An 18,726-nucleotide genomic window follows, 5' to 3' on the forward strand; every position below is an offset into this window, starting at 1 on the left:
ACCCTTGGCTCCCATCATTTTATTTGATCCTCACAGCCACCCTGTGAGGTAGGGATTATAATGACATCCTTCTCCAATTGAGGTGTCTGTGGTTGAGAAAGATGTGGAGAGGAAACTAAACCTAATGAAGCACCTACCACATATGTGTTTTACTTTCACAGCATTAGCCAACTGTTTTACTTCATGATATTTAATACACACATCTACACACACACATGCTTACATACAGCTCCCAGTTTCCAACCTCCCAATTCCTGTATTTGGGATCCTGTTTTCCAGATAAAAGATTTGTGGCTTTAAGAGGTTCAGTAATATTTTCAAAGTCACACAGAAGGAGGGAAAGTAGGGATATAAAACCAAATTTCCCTAACTCTAAAGCCCTTGTTCTTTCAACCATGCCACACCACCTGCTACACAAAGCCCCTGGCAGACCCATATGTTACCTTCCAAATCCCTTCTGCTGACATTAGCAACCACTAAGGGTCAAAGGTTATATTTTCAAAATGTGACTCATGAGCCATTAGTAAGTTCTGAAATCAATTGCTGGGCCTTGACCAGCATTTTTAAAAAACAAAACAGCGCAGAATAGATTGAGTAGAGTAGATCAGAAAGAGTAAGAATTGTTTCATGAACCTTCGTTTCGGGTATGCATGTATGGAGTGTTCTGGATCTTAATGTAAAATGTATTTCTTATTATGGGTTTATATCTAAAAAGTTTGAAAGTCATTGGGTTCAGTGGATGCTCTCACATAGAACTAGCTCATGAATTGAGAACTACCGAACACTCAGCTCTCTTCACTTAAATAACATCAGGAAACATAAGACAGGAGACCCCCTTCTCAGACAAGGCAGAAAAAGTATTACCTAGAATCAGCACAAGAGGAGGATGCTGATTGCATAATTACACACCTCCTTCACAGCAGCTCCAGTCCATCAAGTAGATAGTATGGTTTATTTTTTACATCACTAATTATGTAATTATCCATAACATTAAATCAGTTCCACCTGATTCAGTCTATCACAGGTTTCCTGAAACATTCATTTGTTTATTATTTTTAAAAAGAACACTAAACTATATCATCTTATATGTAAAAGTTCCAGTATGGAAGGTGGATCAACTTTTATTTAAAAAGATCTTATGCCCAATAAGACACTTTGGTCCTTTGGGATAAATGGGAATTAAAATTTCATTTTTAATATACTTTGGAGCAGATGTATGTAAGTATATTCTCAATTTTTTCTTCATTATTTCATAAAATGCCCACTGTAGAGCAATAATGTCACATTGGTTATTTTCACAAAAAAGCTTTTCTACATAGTAAAATTTCATTGTTCTTTGTAATACACCTCCCCGTATGTCATTTATTCAAAATCACACCCTGGGAAAGTGTTGCAAATAAAACAAGCAATGGTTCTTACACTGAAGGAACGAGCAGCTGATTAGGAGAGATATAATCCTAGACATTACAGCTTCCACTCAGCTGCTTCCCAGAACCTCTGGGCAGAGCTGTCACCCGTAGCTACCAAACGATCCCTGCAACAGCTATATACCATCCAGGAAGACTCAGCAGATAACCTCTAGCAAGCAAGAGACTAACACAAAGAATACATAGACAAGGACCAGGGCCAGAAGAAAGCATGAAAATTATATATTCCATCTGATTCTTCTACCTACATGTTCATACTATCTCTTAGCTTTGCCTAACCCCTCAAACCTACTGACAGTCAAATACCATCCATCCATCAACTGGCGGATCACAAGGTCAGGAGATCGAGACCATTCTGGCTAACACGGTGAAACCCCGTCTCTACTAAAAAGTACAAAAAACTAGCCGGGCGAGGTGGCGGGCGCCTGTAGTCCCAGCTACTCAGGAGGCTGAGGCAGGAGAATGGCGTGAACCCGGGAGGCGGAGATTGCAGTGAGCTGAGATCCGGCCACTGCACTCCAGCTTGGGCGACAGAGCGAGACTCCGTCTCAAAAAAAAAAAAAAAAAAAAAGTTTCAGCATACTTGAAACTAGTGAGGGTAATCACTTAGGATCCTCCTCACTTTATCCCCACCTAATCTCACTGCAGTCTCACTTCTGCCTAACTTCAAACCCTTGACACCATCACTCCCTCCAATTCTTTGGATACTTGGTGTTTAAATCTCAGTTTTCCTTAAGGGATTCTGACTTGGTTTATCTCTCTGACTTTGAGTACTCCCTGCTAACTTAAATAGGAATCCCACATTCAGGAACCTAACAGCACATCAGCAACCTGGCTAATGCCCTAGCACAGCTAGCCTAATACCCCTCTGGAGGGGAGATTCAGACAAACTGCTAAAAACACTGAATATTTCACAGCCCAATCTAAAGTTAAAACTCAGCATTCTTCATCCTCTACTCACAATTACTTTCCTTAGTGCAGAGCCCCTCTTACTTCCCACCACTACCCTCTATACTTACCACCATGTGCACCTCTCTCAGCCATCCCTAAGGACCCAATGTATAATACATGGAGGAAAAGGTACTAGAGTCCTCTGGCACTAAGGTTAATTCCAACACCCTGTGTGATCGAAGGAGTACGATTTGGAGAAACATTTTTGGAAGTTGGCATCCCACCTCAGAAACACCAAGGGTGTGCTCCTGCAGCCTCTCTCTCAACTGCTGAGTGATTAGAGAAGCCAGGATTGGTTGATAGGTTCATAAGGTAGACAGAGGGAAACATGGAATCCATCCTCAGCCTCCAAGTTTCTTGTTGTCAGCTTCCAACTATGTGCTTTTAAGTCAGTCTGACTTTATCAGGATGCCTGCTGTCAAAATGGAAAGCTGGGGGCACTTCTGCGTTATTGGAGGTAACTTCCCAAGATCCCCTACGATCAGCTCTATATTCATGACTCTTGACTCAGATTCTCATTTTCAGCCCCATGCCTCCTCTCTGGATTCATCTTGGTTTACACAGGTTGACCTCCAACAAGGACTCTGACTTAGGGGAGATGTTCGAACTACTGCCATAGAACAATAGTTAAAATGACCTATTAGAAAGGAGGAATAAAAATATATTCCTTGTCACCAGTGTCACAGAGAAAAAAACGAGACAATTTCAAGAAGAAGGGGTTTAGTCAGTAGTGTCAAATGTTACAGTGTGGTCAAGAAAGCTGAAGGCATTAGATGTGGTGATTGTAAGGTAACTAGTAACTTGGAAGGAAGCAATTTCCATAGCTTGATTTTGGTAGAAGTCAAAAGAAAAAGAGTTGAAGTTGGAACAAGTGATGAAAAAATCCAGGTACTATAGATTACTTATTCACAAAACCTGGGAGTGAAAGAAAGCAGACAGAGGGGATCATAGAAGAGGATTGGGAAGTAAATATAGGTATAACAGAAAGCATAGGGCCAAGGGACATGGAACCTAGGTCCTGTTGTGGGCATTGCTGAAGTAGCCAAGGTCAAGACTAAGTAACAAAGCAAGAGAAATAAAAGATGACTGATGTCATTGAGGGCCTTGAGACAAAAAGAATATACAAAGAATGTTCAGAGAGAAGCATAAATACAGTTGAAAATAAGGAAGTTGTGAATAGAGAGAAGAATTTCAGAGTTTGAGATAACTGTTATATCGATATTTTTCCCCTTCTCTTTCATATCTAAAAAACTTAAAGGAAGGCTGAGGGTGAAATGCTTCACAAATAATTATTGGAAAGAGGACATTTAATAATGTTATTTCAGAATAGCCAACAGTCATTTCAATAATCTTATCTAAAAATATCCTGTCCCTTCCAGATTACTACTTTTCTTTTCCTTCAAAATAAGCTAGAGTTGAGCAACTGGAGCATAGAGACGAGATTTAGTCTGCCAGGCTGTTGTACCTTCTGACTCACTGACCAAAAAAGGCATTTTCTCAGGCATCCATCAGGACAGTCTTTAGGTGCCATTGCCAACTTGACAGCCTTCCTGGTCTTTTCAATGCATTCTGAACTGTAGCTGAGACAAACATGTAATCTCTATCCTAAGGCTCCTTTAAGGTTAGCTTGAACTACATGTAGCTTCTCTCAATGCTTATCACAAATACGTAGGACTTATACTTTGCTAAGAGCAAACAATCTAAAACAGCAAATTTGCAAGCACCATATGGAAGAGCATTATTGAAATTCCCATATCACATTTATGCAATCAAAAACAAGATTGTTAAAACACTTTGATATCTCCCTTTTGAAAACCTTTAACAATGCAATCCTTGGTTATTTCCTTTTGCTTTAAGGTAAAATTATTATTTGCCCTTAAGCACATAAATTCAGAAATAAACTTTAACAAAATATTCCTGGCCACTTTATTTAATAAATATCCTTTAACAAAATAGAAAATAAACTGATAATGACAAAATAGTTATACTAATATCGCTGACTTTTAGTTAAGTTTGCAGTATATTGACAGAGAAGAAATTCTAGATAGTTCTAACCCAGAAAAATCAAGAGACAAGCAATATCAGTTTCTGGCATTTATGTGCCAGGCACGGCGCTAAATGCTAAGGATGCAGTTATGACGGAAGTGATCTAACCAAGTCAGAGCTTAAGAGTCCAGTCACGGGGTTCAGAACCACTATTCCAGTTTGAAAATGCTTTGTTCCCTTTCCCCAAAATAATTCATCTGCATTTTTAATAAAGTCTCTTTCATAGTGAGCATTTCAGGTATTAGTGGATAAAACATCAGGGGTTATATAAGCCATTGTTCTGGGCAATGATTTTATGTAAAAATAATACTCTATGCAATGGTTAGTCTTTACCTGACAGTTAAAAAAAAAATCCTGCCGCAGTGGCTCAAGCCTGTAATCGCAGCACTTTGGAAGGCCGAGACAGGCGGATCACGAGGTCAGGAGATTGAGACCATCCTGGCTAACATGAAACCCCGTCTCTACTAAAAGATACAAAAAACTAGCCGAGCGAGGTGGCGGGCGCCTGTAGTCCCAGCTACTCGGAAGGCTGAGGCAGCAGAATGGCGTAATCCCGGGAGGCGGAGCTTGCAGTGAGCTGAGATCCGGCCACTGCACTCCAGCCTGGGCGACAGAGCGAGACTCCGTCTCAAAAAAAAACAAAACAAAACAAAAAAATCCTGACAAGTAGTCAATCTCATTCAAGCTACCAAAAAAATTCAACAATCATTTTAATATCTGAAGCTTGCGGTTCATATCACGAGATTCTACATTGCTACTTCAACAATGAATTCCTTTAAGATATATAAGAAGATTGTTTTTGAGCCCTGCATAGAAAATTTTGCTAATGGGAATTCCTTTCATTCCACAAAATATTTTTAAATTAATCTTTTTAACTAAGGAATAAAATTGTAAATATACTTAATAAAATAATTTTGAAAACTCCCATTTTAGATTCTACTTAATCTTTTGTGAGATCAAGTCTTATTGTAATATGTTCTAAGTAACACATCTCCCTCCACATAGGGAGTTTCTACTGGCTTCAAAAGAAAACCTCAAAGGGCAGAAAAGAGTTATAAGTAGTGGTTTCACTTTCAATTATTTTAGATTCGATTATAAAGTCAACATATCTTCCTCAGAAATTCTTCACGAAAAAAAGAGCCTCCTAAAGTTCGAAACCGCCAACAATCTATTAAATGTCTCTTTTTTAAGATAAGAATTTTTTATATGTATATATATGTACTTTAAGTTCTGGGATACATGTGCAGAATGCGCAGGTTTGTTACATAGGTATACACGTGCCGTGGTGGTTTGCTGCACCCATCAACCCGTCATCTACATTAGGTATTTCTCCTAATGCTATGCCTCCCCTAGCCTCCCATCCCCCGATAGGCCCTGGTGTGTCATGTTCCCCTCCATGTGTCCATGTGTTCTCATTGTTCAACTCCCACTTATGAGCGAGAACATTTGGTGTTTGGTTTTCTGTTTCTGTGTTAGTTTGCTGAGAATGATGGTTTCCAGCTTCAGCTGTGTCCCTGCAAAGGACACGAACTCATCCTTTTTATGGCTGCATAGTAGTCCATGGTATATATGTGCCACATTTTCTTTATCTAGTCTATCATTGATGGGCATTTGGGTTGGTTCCAAGTCTTTGCTATGAAAAGCATCCCAAATTCATTAAAAGAAATGGGAGAAATATATAATAAGGGCAATTAAAATAACGCATTAAATGGCCCTCCTCCAAAACAACTGCTTCCTAAGTTAGACCTTTACATTTGGACATAAGTGCTCCACAATGAAAGACTGTCAGATTTTTGTACAGAAACATCAGCTCAGTATCCTCTTAAGTATACAGCTGCTGCTAGAAATGATCTTACTTTTGACTTTATAAAAAACACCTCAAAATTACAATTGTACGTAAAGAAAACTTTCTGATATAACTTATTGCTGAGTTAAAATACAATGGCTATGGTACATATCTTTACAAAGGCTTTTCTACTAGCTTAATAAATAAAAAGAGAATTAGTTACCTATGTATATTTAGTCAACTTGATTTATTTCAAAAAGTAGATTTTCTTTATGTTTTGCCAAGGAGAATATAGCACAGAGAATTTCAAAGATAGAAGTAACCTTAAGAACCCATTTAGGTTATAGACTCTCACTGAATCTAACAACTCTCTGAATTTTGCAGTGCTATTACTCAGGTACCAAGGGCTTAAAGTAGAAAGAAGATTCAGTAGAATGTGAAGCATGACCCTACCTCTATCTAAGACTCCTGGCTTTACAGCAGAACAGTTAAACTGCATTAAGATCCCCTAAGTCACAAATCTCATTAGATGATTCAAATAGTTTCAGTGCCACATCTCTATATGTTGCTTTCTGATGAGTTTCAAGAATGAGTAAACAAATACTTTTGTTATATACCAGTTAAAGAAATACAGTTTGTATAATAGTATATTTAGTGCAATAATCCCCAGGAATTATTAATTTACTGGAATTGAAGATCCTAATCTGACATGACTGGTTTTCAGAATATTCTATATTCTCCCCTCTCAGAGAACACACTACTATATAGCATATACTTACACTTTAAATTAAACAGAATTAAATTTTAATTTGTCTTTTGAACCCTTTCATAATCTCTTAAGTAAAACACAAAAGTGGGATTGGGGTCTGCTGCATTCACAGTTATTTCCTTTAAAAATCCATTTATCTGTCAGCATTAGATTCATTCATTCAATAATACTATTATACATGCTTCCATTTGCATCTATGCATCTCAAACATACCAGACAGAACTTCCTGGCATTTTAACATTGCTTTAATAATTACATTCCCAACTACAGAGGTTAAACATGCTTCTTAGTCATCATTTACATTTATCAATATATCTATAGTTCAGTCCAAATATAGCAGTTGCTTTACAGATAAATTGCTAATGCTTACTGAGAACTGTGGCTCACCATTTATTCCATTATAAAAAAAATAATATTCTGACATATGAGTCTATTTTGGACATACAAAATAGAACTCATCCTAGAAGCCACCTAATAAAATCCTTAAGGCAAATGAGTGTATTTCAAGGCCTGGTTACCTCAGAAGATCATCATTCTTTGAATATGTTCCTTGGCAATTGAGATCATCTCCTGTTACTGACTCTCAGTTTTATGCTTCAGGGAATTTATGATAGGTTGCTTTTTGTTGAGGGCCTCACTTTCTATAATATTCTACCTGCCCTGGTCTAAGAAAAATACCAGTTAGTGAACTACAAGGCCCTAAGACAAAAATCTTTTCTTCCACTAGTATATTATCAGAATTTTTATGACTCTATCATTTTCATAGTTTTAAAAAATGTAATCTGAAGGTGCAACCTGAGGCTCTAAAGTAATGAGGATAGTAAATGGATAAATAAAATATGCTTGGTACCCATCTCTGATACCTCTGCAAAAGGAAGAGGAACTACAGTAATCGAACTTCAAGCAGAACACAAACTTCAATAATATAAAAATTATTGACCAACTTAAAGTCAATGTGTATAGGTAGCTGAATTGTGTGAATCAAAAGACAAAATCTAGGCCATCTCTATTCTATGGAAAATGATTCAAAACTTCATAAATGAAGACATTAGAGACAAAAAATATCTTGTTTAAAAACTGCCAGTCTCACTTTCATCTCACAAATTCAGAAATGTCACATGCAAAATCATACTACCTACTCTCAATACTACCTACTCTCAATAAATGTCTTATTTAATATGACTAACCTGTAAGAACTACTGTTTTCCAAAGTCAGAACATAACAAAAGCCAGAATATAATCACTTCCTAGCTATTGTCCTTAGGCAAGTTTAACCTTTGTGTCATGTCTCAGTTTCCTCATACATAAAGTGAAGAGAATAAAGATATCAATATCATGAGTTGAAATGAATTAATATATGCAAATCACTTAGTTCAGTATCCATAGTTAGTCCTCCATAAACTTAGGTTGTCTTTATTATGATATTATTATTGCTGTTATTATTATTATAATTGTGTTTTTATCCACCTTCACTAATCTTATCCATTTATGTGCCATATTAATATTAATATCTATTGTCATAAGAGTTTTGTGAAGATTAAATAAGATAATAAAGCAACTAGTAAGGTAAATTGGTATGTAATAGAAAATCAATAATTGACCATGTTAAGTATTATTTTGGGGAATTAAAATGTTAATACATGAAAGCATTAATGCTGACATAAATGTGTTTTGAAAAAGAATCTGTTAAAGTCATTGATAAAAAAATGTTAATCTAATATTTCATCAAATGAAAACATTGGGAGCTAAGCAAATAGTACCCTCTAACTCCACAAAATCCCTTCCCTCAAGCTTGATATCCATCCACATGTCTACATATCTGTGGTATGGTTGTTCAACTATCTACAAATACAACTAATTTAGAAGAAAATTGTAAAAAAAAAATTTTAGACTTTTGATCATCATATATTTAGGATCAAAAGATGATATATTTTACCTAAACCCTGTTTTGGAATCCCAAGGACAATAGTTAAATAAGAGTTTATCGGCCGGGCGCGGTGGCTCAAGCCTGTAATCCCAGCACTTTGGGAGGCCGAGACGGGCGGATCACGAGGTCAGGAGATCGAGACCATCCTGGCTAACACGGTGAAACCCCGTCTCTACTAAAAAATACAAAAAAACTAGCCGGGCGAGGTGGCGGGCGCCTGTAGTCCCAGCTACTCGGGAGGCTGAGGCAGGAGAATGGCGTGAACCCGGGAGGCGGAGCTTGTAGTGAGCTGAGATCCGGCCACTGCACTCCAGCCTGGGCGACAGAGCGAGACTCCGTCTCAAAAAAAAAAAAAAAAAAAAAAAAAGAGTTTATCACTCTTCAGTGCAGAGTTGAAGTATGTTTTGATCAGTGATGGTTGAAATGAAAAATAATGTTTTATAAAACTGCTTTCAAGATTATAAAACTTATTAAATATCACAAAACTACCAATAATTTTTCATGATAGTCTAGTCTGTAAACTCAGTTAAAGCTAAATTGGATAATTTGTACAAATTAGGATTATTCCTTGAGTTCTTCTATCATGAGCACAATCAATCCCTTTCATGAAATTTGCTTAAATATTCAATTTTTTTAACTTTTCAGTTCAGGGGTACATGTGCAGGTTTGTTACATAGGTAAACTTGCGTCACGGGAGTTTGTTGTGCAGATTATTTCATCACCCAGATATTAAGCCTATTACCCATTAGTTATTTTTCCTGATCCTCTCCCTCCTCTGACCCTCTACCCTCTGACAGGTCTGTTTTTAAAACGTTAGCAGTTCAGCCAGGCACGGTGGCTCAACACCTGTAATCCTGGCACTTTGGGAGGCCAAGGTGGGCGGATCACCTGAGATCAGGAGTTTGAGACCAGCCTGGACGGCATGGTGAAATCCCGTTTCTACAAAAATACAAAAATCAGCCAGGCATGATGAGGGGTGCCTGTAATCCCAGCTACTCAGTAGGCTGAGGAGGGAGAATCACTTGAACCTGGGAGGCAGAGGTTGCAGAAAGCCGAGATCATACCATTGCAGTCCAGCCTGGGCAACAGAGTGAGACTCTGTCTCAAAAAAAAAAAAAAAAAAAATTGTTAGCAGTTCATTGCATTTTTGAAACAAACAGTAGATGGCTGTTCCTTATCTAATTATATTCCACTTAAATTGTCACAGTATCTTCTACTGATATCACACATGTACTACCCATTAAGATAAAACATTAATTCTGAGGTATTTTGTTTTTGGTTTTTGTTTTTATTTTGAGACAGAGTCTTGTTCTGTTGCCCATACTAGACAGAGTGCAGTGGTGTGATCATAGCTAACTGTAATCTCAAACACCTAGGCTTATGCAAACCATCTGTCTCAGCCTCCAGAGTAGCTAGGACTACAGGTGTATGCCACCATGCCCACCTGATTTTTCTTGTTTTTGTAGTGATGGAGTCTCGCTATACTGTCCAGACTGATCTCAAACGCCTGGCCTCAAGCAATCCTCCCCTCTTGGTGTAACAAAGCACTAGGACTATAGGTGTGAGCCACCATACCTGACCATCTGAGGTATTTTAAAATGAAAAACTAAAAAAATTCAAATTGCTATACCTCTAATCATATTACTGACTAAATAAAAGTTACAAACAAATCTATGATGAAGAAAGAGAGAACAGAGGAAAACACATCTCTATTCAGTGTTGATCTAGGAAAGTAAGACATTACGTATGTAGTTCAAATGGAATGTTTTAAATGCTCTAATTAGTCTACCATTGCTTTTTAGTAAGAGTCACTCTCAATTGTCTCTGTACCACTCTCTGAGATAACTGGTGGTGGTGGCTGAATAAGGGTTAGTTTCCAAGTTGGAGGCTACTCATTATTCCCAACATCTAAAGGTAAGAATAGAATATGAAAAGAAAGGAAGTGTTACAGTTGCTGCTCTCTTCCTGCTCCTTCATGTTTCTCCATTCACATCCTGCTGCTTCTTGCATAATTATGAGATAACCATAGAAAGATAATTATATGTGTGACATTATTAGTACTAATAAGAGCACTGTACCCTTCTTACATCCAACCAAAACAAGAAGAAGGGCCCACAGTTTGAATGAGAACACTGAAGTTTACTCAAGGTTACATGACTAATAAGTGGTAAAGAGAACTACAAAACAATTTCTATCTCCAAGTCTAGCACTCTTTCTTCTACTTGTGCTGTTGTTACAACCTGAGTAAATTAGGCAGACTAAATTTACTATGAGTTGCCAAATATTAAAAATAAAACACTGGAGTTGACTGGAAGATGAAGGGTTTATCATCCGATTCCATTCCAGTGACAATTCAGAAACACAAACTACTAAAAACTCCCTGTAAACCTCTTTTTAAACATTGTTGATTTTTCTGTGTAAATTGATTATTGAAAAAAAACGTTATTCTAGTAGAAACTAAATTCTTTTAGAATTCAGCCTGGGCACAGTGGCTCATGCCTGTAATCTCAGCACTTTGGGAAGCTGAGGAGAGAGGATCACTTGAGGCCAGGACTTTCAGACAAGCGTGGGCAACAGAGCAAGACCCAAATCTCTAAAAAAAATTCTTAACTTAGCTAGGCATTGTGGTGCATGCCTGTAGTCTCAGCTACTTGGGAGGCAGAGGTGAGAGGATCACCTGAGCCCAGGAATTAGATGATTCAGTGGGCTATGACTGTGCCACTGCACTCCAGCCTGGGAGACAGAGTAAGACCCTCTGTGTAAAAAAAAAACGGCGGGGGGGGGGGGGGTATGTGTATATATGTATACGTATATATATACATGTATACACATACACCCATACTTTTTTATAATATACTATATTACATATATTGTATATATAATAATATGTAATAATCAATTCTAAGTAATTCACTAGATTATCCAATTTATATCAAAATACAGAGGTATCTGATTTGTTAAGTGAGCTAGTTCTATGGGTAATTAAACCTGAAGGTTTAGTCAAATAATAGATATTCACTGAGTCATCTTATTTCCATGGGGTTTACAGTCTAAGGAAGCAATCTGGCTTTTAAAACAATAAGTATGAATCTGAAGAGTACTAAGAAGGAGAGAAAGAACATATACTTTTGAAGCAAATTCCTGAAGAGAAAGAAAGAACAAGAATAAATGTAAATAAAAAGAAAAAAATTCTAAGAAAATCTTATGTGATTGGAAGGGGGGAAATTATTTCTAGGCCTTATGTGAGTATTACATGTTTGTATATGTATATGTAATCTTTCAAATACTGTTTCTCCTATAGAGAGGTGGGGAAGCTGGGAGATACACAAAGATGGGATATCAGGCTGTCTTGTTCTTTTTTTTTTTTTTTTTTGAGACGGAGTCTTGCTCTGTCGCCCCGGCTGGAGGACAGTGGCACGATCTCGGCTCACTGCAAGCTCTGCCTCCTGGGTTCACGTCATTCTCCTGCCTCAACCTCCAGAGTAGCTGGGACTACAGGTGCCTGCCACCGCGCCCGGCTAAATTTTTTGTATTTTTAGTAGAGATGGGGTTTCACCATGTTGACCAGGCTGGTCTTTAACTCCTAAGCTCAGGTGATCTGCCTGCCTCGGCCTCTCAAAGTACTAGTATTACAGGCGTTGAGCCACCGTGCCCGGCCGACATGAACATTTAACCTGTGTAATTAAACAGTCACCAAGAATATAATTTTTAATGACTGTATCTATCTAGAGATGTGCCATAATTAACCAATCCATTACTATTGTATATTTCCATTATTTTCATTTTTCCTATTATAAATAAGAGTGAGATGAATATACTTGCAGGTAAATCTTTGTGTACTCAAATATTTTATGAGTACTTGTATGCAATTTACTTTGATTAAAATTATTGCATCAAAACTAAGATGTATAAATAGACAGAGGGATCAACATAAAATAAAGCAAGCACAGCAAAATGTTAATGGTAGACTTTAGGTGGTTTAAGTATATAGATATTCACTGAGTCATCTTATTTCCATGGGGTTTACAGTCTAAGGAAGCAATCTGGCTTTTAAAACAATAAGTATGAATCTGAAGAGTACTAAGAAGGAGAGAAAGAACATATACTTTTGAAGCAAATTCCTGAAGAGAAAGAAAGAACAAGAATAAATGTAATAAAAAGAAAAAAATTCTAAGAAAATCTTATGTGATTGGAAGGGGGAAATTATTTCTAGGCCTTATGTGAGTATTACATGTTTGTATATGTATATGTAATCTTTCAAATACTGTTTCTCCTATAGAGAGGTGGGGAAGCTGGGAGATACACAAAGATGGGATATCAGGCTGTCTTGTTCTTTTTTTTTTTTTTTGAGACGGAGTCTTGCTCTGTCGCCCCGCTGGAGGACAGTGGCACGATCTCGGCTCACTGCAAGCTCTGCCTCCTGGGTTCACGTCATTCTCCTGCCTCAACCTCCAGAGTAGCTGGGACTACAGGTGCCTGCCACCGCGCCCGGCTAAATTTTTTGTATTTTTAGTAGAGATGGGGTTTCACCGTGTTGACCAGGCTGGTCTTTAACTCCTAAGCTCAGGTGATCTGCCTGCCTCGGCCTCTCAAAGTACTAGTATTACAGGCGTTGAGCCACCGTGCCCGGCCGACATGAACATTTAACCTGTGTAATTAAACAGTCACCAAGAATATAATTTTTAATGACTGTATCTATCTAGAGATGTGCCATAATTAACCAATCCATTACTATTGTATATTTCCATTATTTTCATTTTTCCTATTATAAATAAGAGTGAGATGAATATACTTGCAGGTAAATCTTTGTGTACTCAAATATTTTATGAGTACTTGTATGCAATTTACTTTGATTAAAATTATTGCATCAAAACTAAGATGTATAAATAGACAGAGGGATCAACATAAAATAAAGCAAGCACAGCAAAATGTTAATGGTAGACTTTAGGTGGTTTAAGTATATAGATATTCACTGCAAAATTCTTTCAATTTTTCCATATGTTTCAAATTTATTGGAAAATGTTGGAAATGAAAAATGTTGAAAAAAATTATATTTTATGAGGCTAAATTCCTAGAATTGGACTAGATTATTCATAGTATGTGCACATCTTTAAACTTTGTGAAGTTAAAACATCAACCAGAAAGTGTCAGTTCCCTCACACTGTCAACATCACTTTTTAGTGCTTTTCAAATCTCTGCCAACTTGTTAGGCAAAAACTAGTAATTCATTTTTTAAATCATCATTTCTATGTTAATTTTTAAAACTTTTTTTAAGTTAATACATAATGAATTGAAAAGCTTCCTAATATGCCTGGCTTCAAATTTGTTGTTGGTTATTGGAACTATGAAGCAGTAATCAAGATTCAAGCACCCATCTGGGGGCACTTAGCTTATTACCAAGCACAATACTCTCAAGAATAACTTGCAAACCAAATTATAAATAGGTGAAAGTTACTTGCAGGCCAGCATCATATACAGGCAAGGGGGCTGATGTCTGATTGGCAAATGGGCCTGATTTAACATGTTCTGGGAAACAGTTCTTCCTGCACAAAAAAAAAGTCACCTTTTTCATTTTCCCAGGATGCTCAGAATTCAAACACTAGTGATTTCTTCTTTTGTGTTGAAATAATTAGGTCCTCACCAATCCTCTTTGAAAATTCAAGTATTCTATTTCAATATGAGTGCCATATAATTGTGGTGCTTCCATAGGATGGAATGGAATGGAGTCACTATAGAGAACTATGGAAATCTGCATGTACTGACATGGAAAGATGTCCATGATATACTTGTTCATTGAAAAAAAAAAAAGTATGTATATGTATGTATATGACAGAAATATGTGAAAGGATACTTACTAAAATGTTACCAGTGGTAAACTACTGAAGGACATATGGGACATTTTTAAATCCTTTTTATATATTTCTCTATTATTTATTTTTACAATGGGTATATACAATTTTTTTTCACAAGAAATACAATAAGGTTGTTTGCATTTCAATAAAAAGAAAATTGAAAATATCTCAGAAAACCACTCAGTCATTAGCACCATAATAAAATTTGGTTCAGCAAGATTTTCAAGTCAAGGTTAAAGTCTCCTAAGGAATAAGATCCGGATTCAACATATTTTCAAGGGAAAAGGGAATAAAGGCAGAGCAGGCAAAAAGGTCTCCAATCAAGTATTAAGCAGCCTGGGGCCAGAGCTATATTATCTTCAGGGAATTTTACTTGGAAAAAAAAATAAATAGACAACAGAGGCATCTGTGGTATTCAGGTCCAAGAGAAACCAAAAGTATGACGGCTCACTACAATCTGGAGTCAGAGTGGATCTTCTATAACTTTACCACAATTCTTGCTTTCAGTATTACATAGGAAAATACTTCCTTTTCCTGCTACAACAGGCCCAGGATCCAATGGCAACTGGATATCTCTCCAATGGGAAGAAGTTTAGTTTTTAAAATATTTACTTAACAGAATTAAAGTATTTTATTTCAATATGAGTGCGATATAATTGTGGTGCTTCCATAGGATGGAATGCAATGGACTCATTAAAGCATACATTTTTAAATGTATACTTTACGGAGACTGAAAAGAAGAGCGTGACGCATTAAACTACTCACCTCCATGGGAAGACATGTCTGTCCATGGGTAGATGCTCCTGGATGTGACATCACAGACTCATTCTTAATTTGAAAGTGTGTTTTGCACATGTAGCCATCAGAACAGTCCTGTGTTTCACCACCAAAAAATATGTAAGAAAACGTCAATTATTTTAAGAATTCATCATTTTAACAACCACTTCCCATAAGTTCCAAACTGATCAGTGAAAAATTAAATGTACTAAATGAGATGAGACTATATGGATAAAGAGACTAGTCCAACATCCTGCACATAGTAAGTACTCAATAAATGCAAGTTTTATTCTCCTACCTTTCTTATTTATTAATGATGTTTCCCCCTCCTAGATTAAATCTTTCTCTTTTTTTCCTCACTAGTCCATAGCACCAAGATCACAGAACAAAAATGAAGCTTATAGAAATAGCTTGTCACATAATTAATATTGATTTTCATGGCCTACACATAGAGAACAATTTCAGGACTTGCAATAGATCTCAAAGCTGCAAGACAGCTTCCATTTCAATTTCTTTCTCATGGCAAGATCTCTATGAAAATGTCCCAGAAAGGTAATTATGCATCTCAGCTACTGCCTGAGCACCTCCAGGAACTTGGGCTTATTACTCCCTTACACAGCGGCCATTTCCATTTTAGTGCATTGTACATTAAGATAGTTTTGTCCTGTATTTCACATCCTTTAACTTTAACTTACTTAGTTCTGCCCTCTGAAGTCTAATCCCTTTTCCACACAGCTGTTCTTCCAAGAGCTGAAGAAATGACCACCATTTGCAAATACTCCTTACAAGATATGGTTTCTGAGCCCTTTACCAGTATTTGTCTCCTGCTTCTTGTACTTGCTCTTAAATACACTAATGAATGATGTTCATCTAATTGTGGCCAGTTCCATTTTTTTAAGGTAACACTTGTTTGAATTCAATAAAGTCATGTGTAAGAATATAATACCTCCCCAAGCACAAACATACATGCCAATAAATATTAATTCCCCACCAAATTGTCACACCAACATTTACATTTTAATATAATTAAAATAACAATAAGGACTAAGGGGTTAATCTTCCTATAAGAAGAGGGAAATTTGGATGCAGTGACACAAACAGGGAAGAAAGCCATGTGAAGATGAAGACTGGAGCGGTGCATCTAGGAGCTAAAGAATGCCAAAGATTGCCATCAGCCACTGGAAGCTAGAAGCAGTAAGGAATGGTCCTTCCCTAGAGCCTCTGGTGGGAGCAGGACCCTGCCAACATCTTGATTTCAGACTTCTTACCTCCAGAACTGTGAGGGAATAAATTTCTGTTACTTTAAGTCTGTGGTACCTTGTTACAACATACCTAGGAAACTAATCCAGTAACTCTATTTTTTGAGACACTTGGCAGCATCTTAAGAATGCCTCCCAGTAAGTTGTGCTGACAAACTGCCAGCTCTCACTCAGGGGGCTGCACTGGTTAGTTGTTGTCGGTACCAGTTTTGATTGGTTGGATCCAACTCATTCTGATTGGTTGATGCCTCTGTCACAGGTTGTTAAATATTTTTAATATCATTCCTGCCTGGAAAGTAGGCCATCGGATATCCAATACTGTCATTTTTAATTATTTCATTAAGGATATCCATTTTGTAGATGGAATTACTGTTTTAAATTCCAGCTCTACACTATCTCACCACAAAGCAGATCCTGTAATGGTCTTCCACCATTGAAACCTTTGTATTTAGAAAAATGTAAATTTAACATTGGCTTAAACTGAGAAAGATATATGTAGTGACTGTTGTCATTGCCACTTTCACATCAAACATCAATTCTTCCTTCTTTTGGAGCAGTACTAATTGCTCCTCTAAGGAACCATTTCCTGATTGAGAAGGGAATGGTTCCTTAGAGGAGCATTGGCTACTGTTCCACTAATTACAGCTCCAGGGATAGACACAGATCTCCAATCTTGCCAATCAGTACTGCTGGCCCCAGAGACTCTGGAGGACAAATGATCTACAATCACAGCCAATGAGATGAAATTCGGGATTTGGTTTGGGGGGTTTGGGAAAGATGGCTGTTCTCTTTTCCACTAGGTTTGAGCCAGACAGACCACAAAAAAAGAAAAAGGAAAAAAAAAACCCAAAAAACTGGCAGGCATCATGTAATTCCTCTGCAACTGAGAGGAAAGCAAGACTATGAGATGCAGAGAAACCAGATTCTGACTACAATATTTATACCAACCATATCTGAAACTAGTTCTACCTCAGATTTTTCAATTACAAGGCCCCAAAACATCCCTTCTTTGCTTCACCCAATGGGTTGGGTTTTCTGTCACTTGCAACCAAAATAATTTTGCTATTTAGTAACATAAATTGTATTTAACAGCTTAAAAATAGAAGATTTCTATTGTATTGTCAATCTCACTGTGATAGATAATCAATAGTTGATTATATAAAAGATTTACCATATACAGTTACGCATCACTTAACAGCAGGAATACCTTCTGAGAAACATCATTGGGCTATTTTGTCATTGTACAAACATCAGACTGTGCTTACACAAACCCAAATGGTATGGCCTCCTACACAGGTAAGCTATATGACATAGTTGCTTGCTCCTAGGCTGCAAACCTGTACAGCATGTTACTGTATTAATGGCAGGCAATTGTAACAAAATGGTAAGTATTTCTGTATCTAAGCATATCTAAACAAAGAAAATGTACAGCAAAAATACAGTATTATAATCTTACGGGAACATTGTACATGTGCTCTGCCCTTGACCAAAATGCCACTATGCAGCATGACTATACAGTAAAACTATAATAGCACGTGTTTGTGAGAAAAATTACTCAAAGTCTGCAATTTCAAAATGATCTAGCCACAGAGATAAAAACCGAAACTCTTAGGATATTCAGAGAACACAGAGCTGCACTGTGTGTACTAAATATAATTCATTAAATGAGGGTAACTGCTCTATTTTTTATTTTTCTATACCTGAGCCCTGATCACACAACCTCCTCTTAAGGGAACATAAAATTTAGTAAAATTCTAATTAGAATGCAAAATACATCTCTGACATTAAAAGAGGTGAGTCAAAAATTCTTGTGCACCTATGTTATAAAATCTAAATAAATTATCCGGTCTCTTTCCCAATGAGTTAAGATAAAGAGATATGTCACTTTCAATATTGCTTATAATTTGAGGAATTTACTTACATTTTAGGTAA

General features: G+C 37.0%; 1 protein-coding gene across 5 annotated transcripts in view; it reads right to left on the reverse strand.

The window, feature by feature from the left end:
• Window positions 1-18,726, reverse strand: part of ATG10 (autophagy related 10) — a 314,418-nt gene that overhangs the window by 193,442 nt on the left and 102,250 nt on the right. For all 5 annotated transcript variants that reach the window (XM_033179234.1, XM_033179230.1, XM_033179231.1 and 2 more), the window contains exon 3: window positions 15,524-15,631. In XM_033179234.1, coding sequence (XP_033035125.1) covers window positions 15,524-15,631 — 108 coding nt within the window. The remainder of the gene's footprint in view (window positions 1-15,523; window positions 15,632-18,726) is intronic.

The sequence above is a fragment of the Trachypithecus francoisi genome, unplaced genomic scaffold, assembly GCF_009764315.1.
Source record: "Trachypithecus francoisi isolate TF-2019V2 unplaced genomic scaffold, Tfra_2.0 Lachesis_group2, whole genome shotgun sequence".
NCBI classification, from domain to species: domain Eukaryota; kingdom Metazoa; phylum Chordata; class Mammalia; order Primates; family Cercopithecidae; genus Trachypithecus; species Trachypithecus francoisi.